The following is a 16,346-nucleotide window of genomic DNA, read 5'->3' on the forward strand; positions in this document are numbered from 1 at the left end:
CTCCCAACATAATTTTGGTATAAACAGCACTTAAGAAAAATACAGAAATAGAAACAATAAAGTTTAAAGTACATTGATAATATGTATTTTCATACTGACTTAGCAGTAACTGCATTATAAGAAAAACTATGATAGAAAATAAAGAGTATTGTGTATGGACAAATATGATATCAAAAGACCAAGATATCAAGAGAACAAATGTGATTAGGACATCCATATTTTGGCTGAGCTTTTCAACTTCCCAAGAACAAATGTTCATGAAGTTTTCCAGTTTAGGGTCCCCTTGTCCCTATGGGCCCCCAAGCCTGTGCACGGTAGGCTGGTTCAGTGATTCATCCATGACCATGACCACATCTTTTCGCTGTACATGGATGCCTTCTCTTTTCACATTTTCAGTAACACAGGTCAGCAAAGCATTGAGCACAACATCATCAAGGATAGTATGGCTTATATGAGCAGTCTCTATTCTCAGACAGGCTCCATTCGTCAGGTAGTATGCGCTCAAATTTTGCTCTCATTCCAATTTGCACCACCTTTAGTCCTATAATCAATCAGTAAGATCAATGCACATTAATCGGTCGATTTGATTGATATTTATGCGTACAGTAGGTTCTATGTACCTCTGTATTTTGTCAAAGAAAAGTAACCAAAAAGTACTCAAATAAATGACATTGTTTTGAAGTAATTAAAACATGCCCACAGAGTATGCATTACATCCAAGTAGCATTGAACTGTCTCTATTTTGGGATTATAGTTGTTTTCTTGTGATCTTAAATATATATCCCTTCATACCTTTGTTATCATTTTTAAGAGTGCTATCAAAACGGGTAGCTAATAGCTAATATCAATCGTCCTCAGTAGCTAATAGTTACCTTATCTGTGATTGGCTGTCTTGCCAGTCGGCTAACCTCATACGCCAGCCGTACAGCGAGAGCCCGGGACTCCAGCAGCAGCACTTCCTATAGGAATCCCCTCACTGCCGGCCATCATGACTCCTCAGCAGCACGTTGTTGACGGCCAGCCGCTCTCCTCGGTAATCGTCCAGAAAGCGTCGTTAACTTACAAATTGTTTTTGTTGGAAAATGCCCGGAACACACTTGAACAAGAACTTCTCAACTTCACCAATAAGGTAATGTTCAAGTCCTTGACACGCGAGCTTGTCTTTATGTGTAAACCGATTTAGCTAGCTAGCATTTGCCACTCATGGTCAAGTGGTATTGGCTAGCTGAGCTAATTTTATATATTGTTAATTTTAATTTAAAAAAGGTGCTATTTATCGGACGTTCCAGGTAATTGTTGCTGTCGTCTGCGTGTTTCTGTTTTGTTTTAATTTATGATATAAACAAACAAAAGCAGATGCATAAATCAGTGAACGTTGGACAGGTTTTCTGGTAAACTATTAAATTGTCAATTGGTCAGAAATTGTTACTTTCATTTTTGAATAAACAGTGAAACATCTCTCCTGCTGACAACATCTCTGTCATTTGTTCCTCAGGCCTATGAAGAGGTTCAAGGTTTCTTCAGTTCACCTTTTCCCACATGTATGTTCAGTGATATTGCAGCGGCTTTGGATTCAAAATGTCAAGCTGTTGGCAAGCTCTCAGCATTATTAAAGGACCTCACAGTTGGTAAGTCAAGAATTAATCATACAGACATAGTTGCCAGTGTGACATTTCAGATGTGCATGTGTTAGACAATTGTACCATTTGATGATAATGTAAATACGTTATCTATCACGAGCATTACACAAATATCCAGTGTGTGATATAGGAAAAAAAAAATCTTCTTTTTCTCTTTCCGCTTTTCTGATCGCTTCAGAGCCACACACATGTGTTAGAAATGGAGTGAGAACAAACCAACTTCAGCCACTTGGAAACAAAGGGATCCTAATGACAGATGTTCTCAAGTTTGGATCCATGTTGCGGAACTCGCTCATGGCAAACTCCATTGCCAGAGCCGTCCAAGGGTTTGGGGCTGTGCTGCCTTTTCGACAGTTGAAACATTTCCTCATCTCGCAGCATGCAGCAGTCAGGCAGGATGACATGACAGGCCGTGCTGCGTCCAGCTACAACAACGATGTTGCGACCATGAGCTCATCCTCTCACTTAAAGGCTGAAAAAAAAGAACATGCTATTGTTTTTGAATATAAATGCCCACCAGATGCAGTGGTTCTTCCTCCTGCCGTTATTCAGTGTCCCAGAGTTAGCGCAGAGAGACCACCAGTACTACTACCTCCCACACAGGCTATATTCCCAGAGATCAGTAATCCTAACCCAGTGAAAATAACACCACTAATTAGCAGGAGATGTGAAGATGATGTCCAGGTGCAACACCAAAAGCAAACATCCTCTCAGCTGCTTCACTTCCTTAGAGCAAAAGCTGAAATCATGGGTGTGCCAGAGGTCACTGTCATGGAGTGGAGTAAAAGTATGTACACTTCAAGTTTGCCACAATCGATGTCACCTGCCCTCAAAACTCAAAACTGCCAGTTCGGACATGTGACAGATGAGCTGATTGATGCAAAAGCTACAACAATGTTGAGTGCAGACCCTGAAAACCAAGCCCCAGTCTTCAGAGTAAAAAGAGTGGAATCAAATGGCTCTCTGACCTTCACCTGTGTGATTGCAACAAAGACTGAATTGTGGGACGTGGGAGACATCTACACAGAGGTGGGACAAAGGGGCTCTGCAGCCAGTCCCTCAGAAAATAAAGATTGCCGAAATATAACAACTCAGGTGGCGAACTCCTTTCTAAACATCCAAACTGCTCTGCTTTGCGCAGAACCTGAACATGAGGGCAATTCTGCTGTTGCAAAAATGTCTGCTATCAACGTTATCACTATTCCTGAGTTCCAGATACGGAGGTTTGAAGAGACTGAGGTTGTGGTGTCTCATATTGTCAGCCCAGGCAACTTCTACATCCAGCAGGCAGACTCCACCATAAAGCTTCAGGCCCTTGTTACAGAGTAAGTCTTTCAGCATGGATTCTAATCTCTTGTCTGCCTTTTCTCAGCTTTTCTTAACCCTCATGGATTCCCTGAACACATTAACAGAACTTAAAGAGCCACTTATCCTGTTGGTGCAATATGGCTTTCTTTGTAGATTTTTTTCCCCCCCTTTTTAATAATCCACATGTTTCTGGTTGTGATTATTTTTTTCTCATTTGCAGCAGCTGGAAAGCCAGTAGTTCATATGCCGAGCAGAACTGCATTCCAGACATTGGAACCAAAGTAATGGGTTGGTTCCCTAACCAAGAACAATGGAGCAGGGCTCAGGTGACAAAGATATGTGGAGTAAGTGGAGGTAGGTCCAATTTGGTATATTGGGATGGTATTGCAAAGGCATACCTCTAGATGGTAGCAGTGTCACTTTCCTTCCCTGCAGCCACTTGGGAATTCCTTATCCCTTTTTTTATAGTTTAACCTGACATGCCCTTTCTCATTGGGACATCAGATAATAATGCCACTCATGGTGCTGGAAGTGGCACATCCATCAAGGTGGAGGTGAAGAGGCTGGACTACGGTGACACTGCCTGTCTGTCACTGCAGCACATCAAGGAGCTGGCTCCAGAAATGACTATCCTACCGCTACAGGCTGTTCAGGTCTCACTGGCAAATGTGAGTGGTTTCCTGCTGATATGTTGGCTTCATAATTTTACCACATAAAGCTGTCACTGAGGAACATGTTAAGATTTTCAGCGACAGTGCAGGTTCCCTCTCAGGATCTGCATACATTGAAATGGTTAATTTACTGTGCTCTGCTGTGAGGTTGCAGACTCGGTTACAGTATTGGCATTTGTCCACATGATTAGTCACAGCCTTATCTATTGCTCACTGATAAAGGAAATGAATTATCTCGGTTCATGGTATTTTTTTTGTCTTGTTTCCTCTATCCCCCAGGTGATGCCTGTGAATGGGAGTGATTGGTCTGAGGAGGCAGTGGACTGGTTCCAAACAATCGTGCACAACAGGACGCTCTATGCCAGACTTTACCCACAGGGGCCTAAAGTTACAGTTGAGCTGTTCTTGGAAAAGGGAAAGCTTGGAGCTCTGAGGTACTTAAGCATTATCTTCAGACTATTACTTATGAATTGTAAACTTAGAATTAAGAGAATTGTACAAGCTGATAGTCAATGATATTTATTGACATATGATACGTTTCCTCCAACAAATGTCCCTTTATTTTGCCAGTTGTCACTGTACGATATAGTTTTAGTAGTACTGTGACTGAATATATGTTTGGCATTTGTAATGTGTATGAACTGTACAGTTTCAAGGCCAGTAACTGCTCACCATGTTGACTGTATAATGGTATTATCTTCATTTCAGGAGGGGAGCGCCACTGTCATTGAGACTGGCCCAGAATGGACACGCCAAACACAGCAAACTTGGAAATGCTGGTCTGAAAAGAAGTAAGTAAAGCTGCAGTTTGGTTGGGGAAAAACAAATTTACCCCAAATTGTGCATGTACAGCACTGGAGTGTGTCACCACTGTCATTCTCACTCCAAGTGTTACGTTTTGCTTTTTAGGCGCTGTTCAAGTTAAAAGGAGAGACCAGGACTCTGAGTGGGAGAAATACCTAATTATGCACTATATTCGAAACAAGAAGTAGTTCAGAAAGCGGGTAACGTATGTAGTTGGTCTCATTTCTGTCTGGCTTGTCTAACATCCGACCAGTGTGACAACACTGAAGACATTTAATGATTCTTGAATGTGAGATAAATCTTTCTCTTTCAGTTGACCGTTGATGTACAAACACACAGTGGACAGAAAACAAAAGGGATCAGGGATATCTAAATAAAAACTAAATATAAATGAAAGTTTTGTTTTAAAACTGAAGGCATTGACTGGATTAGTACATATGAAGTAAATCAGCTTTCTTGTGCATTCCTTTGTTTTACAATGCAGTTACTGCAGTGAAAGCTATGTCCAGTAAAATTTAAGTGTAAAGTTTTTTGTTTTTTGTTTTTTTTTTGACAAGTCCAACAAATCGTGACTGAATTTTGTAATTAACAGTGATGGAAAAGCTTGAAATAAGATTTTTTTTTTTATAACTTTGATGTATGTAAGATGAATGGAGACATGAATACCTGATTGTGGAATATGTTGTATTATTTCATAGACTTAGTTTTGCCTGTCTACATTTTGTACATTATGTTTTATATTAGTGGATGTGAGTGGGTCATAAGTCCTGGTCATTCCAGCCAGTTAGGTCACATTACATGGCACAGCCAGTCCCTCAGTTAGGTCACATTACATGGCCTCTATTAAGTGATACTTGATTTGTCTGTGTCCTCATATAGTAGGTCCATGTTATTTCATTTTTTGTTTTTAGAGCCATGTTACCTTAGTTAATATTGAGTTCTTGTACAATGGCGGATGTGTTATTTTGAATGTGCAGTACATATATCTATGCATTAATAAATCTGTGTTCTCTTCGGTTGCATGCCCCATGTCACTGTGTTGTAGTGTATTTCCTATAGGGAGACTCGAAATGAGCTTTAGTTCATTGAAAGAATTACCAGGCCACCTAAACCCTCCCACTCCAGTGACGCAGAAAATGCTTATGCCGCAGCACACTGCTGTCAGTCATCTGCTAGAACACAACAAATGACCGCATTGTGTTTTCACTTGCATTCAGTTTGTTGTTACTGTAAATTATTGTTTCTATGGTTGAAGGGGGAGTTTCACTTGAACAAACGGAAATCTTAGTTGATAATGATAAAAAGAAAGACTCATAACCCTCTGATTTCACATTACAAGAATCTGAGAGCATGTGGATTGAGTTTTATCCTTTATTTTTAGATAGTTTATATTCACATAATGCACTTTGCTTAGTTTTGTGCTTTATAGCAGAGACATAACTGAAATAAGCTTTACCCCAAATGACAATCTTGGTACAATATGATTAAATATCTCTCATGCCCACAAATAGGTGTTATCAAAACAATGGAGGCAATTTTTATACAGAACAAACTTTGTAGATAATAAGTTTCCCCAGTTAAAAACATCGGACATCAAACAACAGCACCTGGCATGAAACAGTAATATAATGTCATGTTCGTGACTACAGTATATTTGCCTGATTTATGGTGAAGCAACATGTAAATTTTTGACAGTTTATGTTACAAATATCAGCATGAACAAATGAAAGGACTGGACTTAATTACATCTTGTGTATAAAGTTAAAAGTTGACTTTGATTTTCCACTACTTTAGTGTTTACATTAGTTGAACAACTCAAGTAATTTCTGGATGAATCTGCAAACCCAGTTAGTGACTCGGTGCTCTCAATGACAGTGGCTCAGGTCAAAAGCTTCCTTCACTTCCCTGCCCTGCCAAACACAATAAATAATGTGGCAGGCTGAGGCCTTTTGTGTCCACACAGATTCCTTCTTTTGCCAGGGTGGGCGGAAATCGAGGCGTTTGATCTGAATTCTAAAGAGTCTTGTTGCAGCCCAATAAAGGCTGCCTTTGTATGTAAATAGTTTATATAAGAGCATATGACTGCTACGGTGCAGGGCAGTGGCTAGTGGCGGAGGAATGATTAGCATTTTCCAAACGCATGGTGTTCTCAATCCAGCCTTTTGGCTAGCTGAAAAACACAATATTTTAATTCATTTCTTCCCGCTTTGTACACATTTTTGTGTACCACCACAACTGAAGGTAAATAAATACATGTTCTATTGTTTAATTTTGTTTTATACTAACACTCAGTATGGTATGAAGTCAGATTTTATGTGACCGATGGCTGACGTGCCCCATTGCCTCGAGCTGACAAATGACATGCCATGATGTTTAAATTCTCATTACCCTTTATAGTAGTATTATTTGAATGAATCTGTTGACAGAGAATGTGATCATTTTGAGTTTTTATTAGACAAATCTGGTTTGTAGCCTTTCTTACAAACAATAGAGGTCTCTCATTTGGCTTAAAAAATGTTGTAATGAGATGGATGTTTTGCTGGTTCCTTGGAGTAATGTGTTGGCAGTCTGTCAGTCTGTCTGCAACTGGGCTGTAGGTCAGTTTGGGAGTTCTGTATTAATACAGGGTGAGCCAATCACGTGGCTCGGCGAATGTTTCGCAATTGGCTTCGCCCGGTTGCGTCTTCTGACGGTGCGCCGTGGTAGGCCATCACCCCTGCTTTTTATACAGCCACGGGGCTAGTTGGGAATTCTTTTCTGTTGTTCCTTACTCTACCAAATCCAGCTTGATGCTCAGGCCACATCTCAAGATGGTCATCTTTGGACCCGGCGCTGCTTACGCCGCTTGCACCGCTGGCTGAGCCTGGTAAACCTTTAAAAACTACTGTTACAACAATTAGACTTTTACCAAACTGCTAAGTTGTGGAAAACAACAGTAACTTTAAGCTATTTAAACTGATAATCCTTTGCTGCAAGTATGATTTTTGTTCAATTAAAAGGGCTAAACGGTGCTTGATTTTAATAAACGAGGTTTACTTTTAATTTTGTTAAAATTCAGTAACTTATCAGACATTAATTTGGTTAAACCTGTTGATCTCAAGCTGGAAATACATCTTAGCCTACATCCATGTGACCTTGACTGAAAGTGTAATCTGTACTTTTACAGACCTGGAGTCGAAAATGAACTGGGGGACCTTTTATGCCGTGATCAGCGGCGTAAACAGGCACTCAACCGGCATCGGACGTGTTTGGCTCTCCGTCATCTTCATCTTCCGAATCCTGGTCCTGGTGGTTGCTGCTGAGAGCGTGTGGGGAGATGAGAAGTCTGGATTCACCTGCAACACCCAGCAGCCTGGCTGCAACAGCGTCTGCTACGACCAGTTCTTCCCCATCTCACATATCCGCCTGTGGGCGCTCCAGCTTATCCTGGTCTCCACCCCCGCGCTGCTGGTGGCCATGCATGTGGCTCACCGACGCCACATCGACAAGAAGATTCTGAAGAGGACAGGCCACAGCAGCCCCAAGGAGCTGGAACACATCAAGAACCAGAAGTTTCAGATCACCGGAGCTCTGTGGTGGACTTACATGATCAGTATCATCTTCAGAATCATATTTGAGGTGGCTTTTCTCTACGTCTTCTACTTGATCTACCCTGACTTTAAGATGGTGCGTTTGGTAAAGTGTGACTCGTATCCTTGCCCCAACACAGTGGATTGTTTTGTGTCCAGACCGACAGAAAAGACAATATTCACCGTGTTTATGCTGGCAGTGTCTGGGGTGTGTGTGCTGCTTAACATGGCTGAGGTGATATACCTCATAGGCAGGGCCTGCAAAAGGTGCCTACGAGGCTCCGAGGAAGAGTCCAAAGCAGCCTGGATTAGTCAAAGGTTGTCGTCTTATAGGCAGAATGAAATCAATCAGCTGATAGCAGACCATTCTCTTAAGTCCAAGTTCACTGTGACCAAAAAGAGCCCAGCTGAGAAGGGTGAAAGGTGTTCTGCTTTTTGAGACTTTGCCTCTCCTGTTCCCTTTCAACTAATCAACAGCAGTCACACATTTCCATGAAGGATGTTGCTCTGCATTAATGCCACAGATACTGTATCTGATCGTTGTCAACATACACATTTGGACCATTTATTTACATACCATTCAGTCAATCGGTCATTGATTCATCTATTTTGTTTTGTTTTTATCTTTGTTACTGACACAAGTGTTAGCTGCTATCAGACCTCTGAACTATTTGGAGCCAGTCATGAAGAAAAAGACCAAACCAGTGTTTTTGTACTTTATAGGCTGTTTTCTTTACAAATGAGGCATAGCTGACCTTGGCTTTGATACATTTATTAGACTGCAGTGGTTTTATTTGAATACAGTATCAGAAGCAACAAAATTTCTTAAGCTCATGTTTGTCAAATTGTTGTATGATAATAGTGCAAGTTATGGATTTTTTTGAAGATGTGTTTGGCATCTTGGTGCACTGTTTAGAAAAAAAAACAGTAGGTGCCACATAGTTTTATTTACAAGCTATGATGTATTAAAATCATACCCATCAAGCAAACATTGATGCGAAAAAGATAACCTGAAAAATTTTAGATTTTCGCATCATTGAGTTTCTCACCACATAAATACACCAACCAGCATATTTCAGCCACATTTCAGCTGCTTTATCACAAAACACTAATGTAACTTTGTCACAAAAAAGCTGGTTCACCTATTTAACAAAGGAAGTCATAACAAATTGATTTTCATATTATAATTCAGTGAAAGGTTTAGAGCAAGCATGAAAACATTACAAGCTAAAAGTACTGTAAACCATGTAATATGCTCAAGAATAACAAAACCTCAATACAAAATAGTTGGCATACCATGTAAAACAAATACAATATAGTCAATGTTCATCAACTTCATTGATTTTTGTAATGTATATGCTTACTCTGAATTTTGATGCCAGCAGTGTGTTAGGACAGGGGTAACAAAAGGCTGGGAAAGTTGTGGACCTCTCAAAAAACACCTGTTTGGAACAATCCACAGGTAAACAGGTTGACTGGTAACAGCTGATAGTAGCATACCTGGGTCTATAAAAAGAGATGTCGATTACAAGCAGGGATAGGATGCAGTTCATCACTTTGTAGTAAATCTAGTAAATCTGACAAAATGTGCAAAAACACAGGTATGGTCCTTTTTAGGAGCAGCGATTACTGTAGAGATTAAAATGCTGGATAGAAAGTGATTTTTTTTACATCACACATATTGTTAATATGTGCCATATTTAATTCAAGTGTGAAAGCTAGGTCATGGAGGAAAAGAGGATTCATGCAAGTAAAAACAATTAAATGTCAGTAACAGCCCTTTAAGCTAAAAACCGTATGCTTAAATTTGTTTTTTTTAGTCATTTAATTTGGCTAAACTTTGTGTGGATACTATAACAGTTGGTGCTAGACAACCAAAGAAAATTTTTTATCCAATAACTCTCATTGGATATTATGCTTCTTCAAGTTAAATGATAAATAAAATCAGTTGGTGCTCAGACCAAATACATATCTCTTTCGATAAACCTTCAAAACTGCCTCTAGTGGAGGACTTGATGAAGATGCCATGTGATATTCAGCAGATAAAATTGCAACATTGCAATTCTTATTCCTCCTGCACTTGGCTGCTGGGTCGCTTTTCGAATACTGATCTCTGTACAACACATGTTTTTGGATTTGTATATCTTATTGCCTACTTACTTCATTATGCTTCTAATTGAGGTGATTGGGTTTTGTTTTTTTGTTTGAGGTTAACCTACCTTTTTAATCCATCGTCTACTTGAGACCCATCACTGTCTGACTGTTGCACTTGCTTTCTTTAATGTTACCCAGGGTCACACAGTATTCAGCTTCTTGTTGGTGAAAATACGCTGGTATCTGTTTATACAGCTGTTAGTTATTCATATTGTAGTGCATACAGAAACACCCAATGTTGACATTTCTACTTAAATGTATATATATATATCAATTTACACTCCAGTAAACAATCCAGTTAATACTGTACATAATATGGGTTGAAACTATATGTGTACATTATGTAATATAAAGTAATAAACTTCCTGATTGTCATTGATTGATGTCATCTGAAGTTCCTTAGCAAACATACAACTTGTTTGTGCCATTGGGTTACTAAATGGGTGAAATACTGTTATATGTCAAAGCACAATAACCTCACTAATTACATAAACAGGGCTTTGTCACTGACTTCACTCCTTCATGTCACTGTGATTTGTAACTTGAGGATGCAAATGGCTACTCATCTCCAGATCATTCCCCTTAATGATAGGAGAGACCCTTGTGCTATATTTAGACCCCAGAGGCACTTGTGGCCAGCCAGACTTAGCGGACAACATCATTGGCCAGCTGCTGTGTCACTCACTGTAACAAGCAAGTAGACAGGCTTTAATAGTTAACATTAGAGAGTGTACTCTGTGCCAAAATTAACCACGGGGGGGGAGGGTTTTTTTTGTGGGGGGGGGGGGGGGCCGGGCATGCTTGAGAGTTTGTCCAGCAGGTTACATGTGTTGTGGTCAGTGGAAGACCTGGATCTTGATCTGCCTGAGCAGCTTTTGAAAACAGAAGACAGAACCAGTGGGTTTGTCGGTGTGGAACGACAGTTGCGGCTACAGAAGTCCACTTTTCCTGTCCATTCAAGGGCATTGCTGGGGGCTTAAAGATCAGCTTTGGACTGAGGCCTGTCAACGAAGCAGGCGGCCTCATGGACCCTCAAAGAAGTGCAGGGCTTCACCAAAGGGGATGCATAAGCTGACAAGGTGGGTTAATCCAGTAATGTGACTTCTCCGTGATTGTTTATGAACTAAACTTTTGTTAATTCAAGGACTTTCTGAAGTTAAAGCTAAACCTTGGACAACTTAGTTTGGATAAATGTGTTGAAAGGCATTTATGCACAGACTCGCTTGAGTGGGAAAGCAGTTTTCTGTTGTGCGGGCTGTCCGCACCCTAAATTTGCTGTCCTGCTACTGTACTACACAAGTAGAATATATTTATAACATAATGTGTCACCGGAACTGACAGTACTAGCATTACTCAACTGTTTTTAATTCACAGTTCCACCACATCTCCTTGGTGTTTGATTTCACGTCCCGTAGACCATGTTGCTGTGACTCGGGCCGAAAAGGCCAAGCGAGAATCATGACAGGAACCTGCCTTCCCTCCTGTCCACACTTGCCAAATATATACCCTCCTAAAGTAAATATAATCCTGTCTGTGTCCACGTGGAAAAGGCCACTACCTGCTCAGCAGCAGAGCACCCCTACACTTGGTGTTCTGCTCGGCTCCCGAGAGACTCTTTCGGTCTGAGCTCTGTTGAACTTGGTAAGATGTTTTAGAAACTTTGTAGTCTTCAGGAACACTGAAGCTTACTTTAATTTCTAGATTTGTTTTATTTTATTGTTGCCATGCATTTGCTTTGTAGATTATTCTATACATTAGTCACTAATCAAATTGTGAAACTTTTTTTTTTTTTAACCGTTTTTGTTTGTTCTTTTCCAGATCTGAGTTTGCACAGCCATGGGGGACTGGAACCTGCTGGGAAAGCTTTTGGAAAAAGCCCAGGAGCACTCTACTGTGGTGGGAAAGGTGTGGCTCACTGTCTTGTTCATCTTCCGCATCCTGATCCTGAGTGCTGCAACAGAGAAGGTGTGGGGTGACGAGCAATCAGGCTTTACCTGCGACACCAAGCAGCCCGGTTGCGAGAACGTCTGCTATGACATCACTTTCCCCATCTCCCACGTCCGATTCTGGGTGCTGCAGATCATCTTTGTGTCCACGCCTACGTTGATTTACCTTGGACACATTCTTCATTTGGTGCGGATGGAGGATAAGCAGAAAGAGAAGGAGAGGGAACAGGCACTTCATTCAGACAAGCAGGCCCTTATTGTGAATACTAAGCACAAAAAGCCCCTGGTGAGGGACAATAAGGGCAGGGTACGCTTACAGGGGGAGCTCTTGCGGACTTATGTCTTTAATGTGATCTTTAAAACCTTGTTTGAAGTAGGCTTCATTGTAGCTCAGTACTTCTTATACGGTTTTGAGCTGAAGCCCATGTACACATGTGACAGGCCACCCTGCCCCAATGTGGTAAACTGCTACATATCCCGTCCCACAGAGAAAACCATTTTTATCATCTTCATGCTGGGAGTGGCCAGCTTGTCTCTGTTCCTAAACCTCATAGAGATCTACCACCTTGGCTTCACCAAGTGCCGACAGGGCCTCACATTCAGGAGACGTGGCCGTGCTCTTGAGGGTATTCCCAAGGAACCCAGTGAGGCCTCGGTGCCGTTTGCGCCGAGTTATGATGACTACTTCCATGGGCACCACCAAGTCCAGCCGACCTACCCGCCTGTGCCCAGCTACAACCTCTCTCCTCTGTCTGAAGGCACAGACTCGTCCTTCCATCCTTACCACAGCAAGGCAGCCTACAAACAGAATAAGGACAACTTGGCGGTAGAAAGGAGCAGCAGCAAGCCAGAGGAATGTGACCTGAAAGGGAAGAAGGGAACAGGATCAGCCCCTGGGTCACCTACGCAGGCCAGGCCTGGCCGCAGTGCCAAACACAGCAACAACAAGACTAGAATAGATGATCTGAAGATATGAGGAGGTTTATGTTTCTGTGAGGGGTCTTAAATTGCTATAAGGGGATCGTAGGTTGTTTGAAAGCATTCATACATGCTGAACTGACTCACCTCTTTCAGATAGCACAGGTTTGACTCATTCCAACATAAAAGGGAGTGGCAATTCTAGGACATGCAGAGAAGATGCAGTTGTACAGTAACATGTTAAGACTGATGGTGGTGATTCAGTGATCACATTTCTAATGAATTTTGTTCTCTTCAAGGTGTCCCATAGCTTATTTCTTCTGCTTTTGAAAAATTTCATTGGATGTCACATTAGTCTGTAGCATCATTAATATGCAGTACACCATTTGTGGTCTGTGTTGTTTAGTATTGGTTTGTTTGTTTGTTTGTTTTTTTAATTGATTTGGTTATGATGGTATGAATCTTTCCACTATTCACTATTATCACTGAAAATCCCAACAAAAAGTACTGTTTGCTCAGGTTTTCTATGCAATATGTTGTTTTTTTCCTTTTCTCAATGAGTGATTAATTTGAATAAACTGGAAGAAAAAAAAAACTCAAAGAAAAAAACCATGTATAAAATTGTCCAAACTTTGGGAACAGAAACCAGGGTACAACTCGCCTGACCTCGTTTTAGGCAACCAGCTAAGGCAAATTGTTGAATTTAACTGCTTTAGGTCACCATCTAGCATAGTTCACTTGCATAGACTCGAAGTGAAAAGCTGTGCAATACCTGACAGAGCATCGGACTCTGGAAATGCTGTACGTAATTCCAGGATGCGCCTCAAAAGAAACAGCATTGGTCTCAGGAGTTCCCTCATTTGTACTCTCTTGTTATTGTGACAGCCAGCAAGCACATAATTATAATCACATTGTTTTGTTTGTCCCTGTTTATGTTTGTGTCATTTGTTTTCTGTGAAGCACTTGGTGACAACCATATTTGTAAATCTGCTCGAAATAAATCTGTCTTAAATTTGCAAAGTTAGCAGTGCATTTGTAATCTCAAGTCTTTATCAGAGAAGAGGGGGAGGCCTTTCGCTGGGACACATGTTGCAGCTGTTATTTCATATTCGTGAGACAAATAAATCAAGATCAGCCAAGAATTAAGGAGGAATGATAATGCTGGTCATGCTCAGCGTGTATGTGCAGTAGCTCTGACGCACAGACACATATCTACACACAAACAGGTCAGCCTGTTAAAACCCAACATGCTCGAGCGAGAATAAACATGTCATGTGTAAAGTCTCTGCTGTCTGCATACCCTGCACATGCACAGCTCACACTCACTGGAGCCAGGAAAGCACAGCACACAGGCACCCCTCGTATGGAAACCTTGAAATTAATGACATAGCCTGTTCATGACAAGGAAGATGTCTCATGCCTTTGGACTGGTTCGTGTTCATGACTTTATGTCAGTGCTGGATGTGTCAAAGGATGAACAAATAGACTTCTTACTTAAATGTATTAAAAACAAGAGTACAATGTCTGAAACTGTGTTGAGATATGACCGAGTGTAGTCTGGGCATATACTATCCTTTCCTTTTGTGTGTTGTTGTGCCAGAAACAATATGTTTCAGACCACAAGAAGTGTTATACGTTATGTTTAATTTCATAAATCATTCCGTGAATCTACTTTTATGAGTGAAAATAAAATATGACCTTTTCTAAAATATACTTTAAGACATACATCATCTTAAAATATAATAAAGCAATCATCTGTGAGAAAAAGGGTTATTTGTGTTGCTGGCATGTTGACAGAGGAACAGATATGACTTATGAGTATAGATGAACATCCAGAACTTTGAAATGAAATTCTTTTAGTGTAAAGCCAACATTTCAAAGTGTAGCTGAGAGAGTCAGAGAGTCAAGCCATCATAGAAGACATGCAGTGAGCACATTTTTGGAGCTTTACAGCATGTCTCAATAAATTTTTTAGCTACAAAAGTGAAATCTGTTTTATGAGCATAGCTCATTAGACTAACATACCATACAGAACATCATAATATAACTTTTTGTAGTTTGCCTAAATCACAAAACTGTGTTTTGTTAAGAAGGTGCCATAACTTTGATCAGTGATGGATTTTGTACGTTGTAGCTCAACAAATGAAATTAATAACAACAGGAGAATTTTTATGTCAGTGCAGTTCATCTGAGGGAAGGTAGAAAAAATACTCAGGTGGGGAGAGGGACTGAACCTTATGTTTCACCTAAAAAAAACAAAACAAAACAAGACCCTCACCTGTGATACTAATATTTACAGTTAAATAATGTAACACATAACATATTTTGGGAAAATTTATTTCACAATTTGTAACTAAATGTACACACACAAAAAATCAGGTAGCGTACCCTAATGCAAATCTCAATATATTAATGAAATAATAATTTTCACATAGATATAAAACAAAAATGATTTTTACTGAATATTCCAGATATTATTTTTGAACCAAGAACTGTCACGGTCTTCTTATATTTTATTGTTAAGTTGGGAGGCGCTGTAGGATAGTGACAAATTATGTGCTCTCTGGACAGATAATGTTAAATCAAACAAAAAGAAAATCCAGAACTACCCTCGCCTGTGGAAAAAGTAAATGAATGAATTAAACACACATCCACTCAAACACACACACTTAATGCTCCCCCTTTTCTGAATCCACATCCATTTTTTTGTACCTTCCCTAAAAACTCGAGAAGGTGAAATTGCTACAGGGGTTTTGATGTCATTCAGTCATTGTGCAGTTGCTGCTAACGTAGCTCACCTTTGGAGATGACTATATATTTTTGAATTCTTAAATACAAAGGAAAGCTATGAACAAATGTATTTTTATACCTGTTTTTAACATTAAAAAATATAACTATATTTTGCATGTTTGGGATTAATGAGCAATGCATAAGATCATATGTGTTGCCAGTGTTGCTGTTTGAAGCCAGTAATTATCTTCTCAGAAGCACCTGAGCAGTGGGAACAGCACAGATGAACACAATAAAGCAATGCCTCAGCCGTGTCCAATGGTGGATATAATTTTATGTGTCCAGATGAGTTATTGGATCACTTTATTCCATTCGTTCTCTGTAGTGTGTTCATGTTATTTTACACCAGCTGTAGCAAAGTACTCTACTGCCCTCTCGCTTCACTTCTACTTAAACACTGATGAAGCTGCTCATCTGAGGGTTGAATCTGCTTGGCATGCCATCTGCTGGGCAAATGAAATTCAAGTCCCAGAGACAACTTGTAATTTGTTGTGCTATTTCTGTGTTCCTGGTAAATAACTGAGTACATATAAATATATCTGTCCA

General features: G+C 40.2%; 2 protein-coding genes across 3 annotated transcripts; both read left to right on the top strand.

Annotated features, from left to right (window-relative positions):
• Positions 1 to 7,603: 7,603 nt before the first annotated feature.
• LOC124068654 (gap junction beta-1 protein-like) lies at positions 7,604 to 8,431 on the top strand. The gene has a single exon (XM_046407052.1). The coding sequence runs from the start codon at positions 7,604 to 7,606 to the stop codon at positions 8,429 to 8,431; it is 828 nt and encodes a 275-aa protein (XP_046263008.1).
• A 2,521-nt stretch (positions 8,432 to 10,952) lies between these two features.
• LOC124068628 (gap junction alpha-3 protein-like) lies at positions 10,953 to 14,566 on the top strand. 2 transcript variants are annotated; one of them, XM_046407026.1, is made up of 2 exons: positions 10,953 to 11,225; positions 11,965 to 14,566. In XM_046407026.1, exon 2 carries the CDS (start codon positions 11,983 to 11,985, stop codon positions 13,066 to 13,068), a length of 1,086 nt encoding a protein of 361 aa, XP_046262982.1. In that variant the 5' UTR covers positions 10,953 to 11,225; positions 11,965 to 11,982; the 3' UTR covers positions 13,069 to 14,566. The 2 variants fall into 2 exon arrangements, with proteins under 2 accessions (XP_046262982.1, XP_046262983.1); XM_046407027.1 differs by lacking the exon at positions 10,953 to 11,225 and adding an exon at positions 11,471 to 11,787.
• The last annotated feature ends 1,780 nt before the right edge of the window (positions 14,567 to 16,346 follow it).

This window comes from Scatophagus argus, chromosome 12, assembly GCF_020382885.2.
Source record: "Scatophagus argus isolate fScaArg1 chromosome 12, fScaArg1.pri, whole genome shotgun sequence".
In the NCBI taxonomy this organism is placed as follows: Eukaryota; Metazoa; Chordata; class Actinopteri; family Scatophagidae; genus Scatophagus; species Scatophagus argus.

Bases quoted from the DNA above. Each gene is read 5' to 3' on its own strand.
- LOC124068654 (XM_046407052.1), top strand. From the start codon at position 7,604: ATGAACTGGGGGACCTTTTATGCCGTGATCAGCGGCGTAAACAGGCAC.
- LOC124068628 (XM_046407026.1), top strand. From the start codon at position 11,983: ATGGGGGACTGGAACCTGCTGGGAAAGCTTTTGGAAAAAGCCCAGGAG.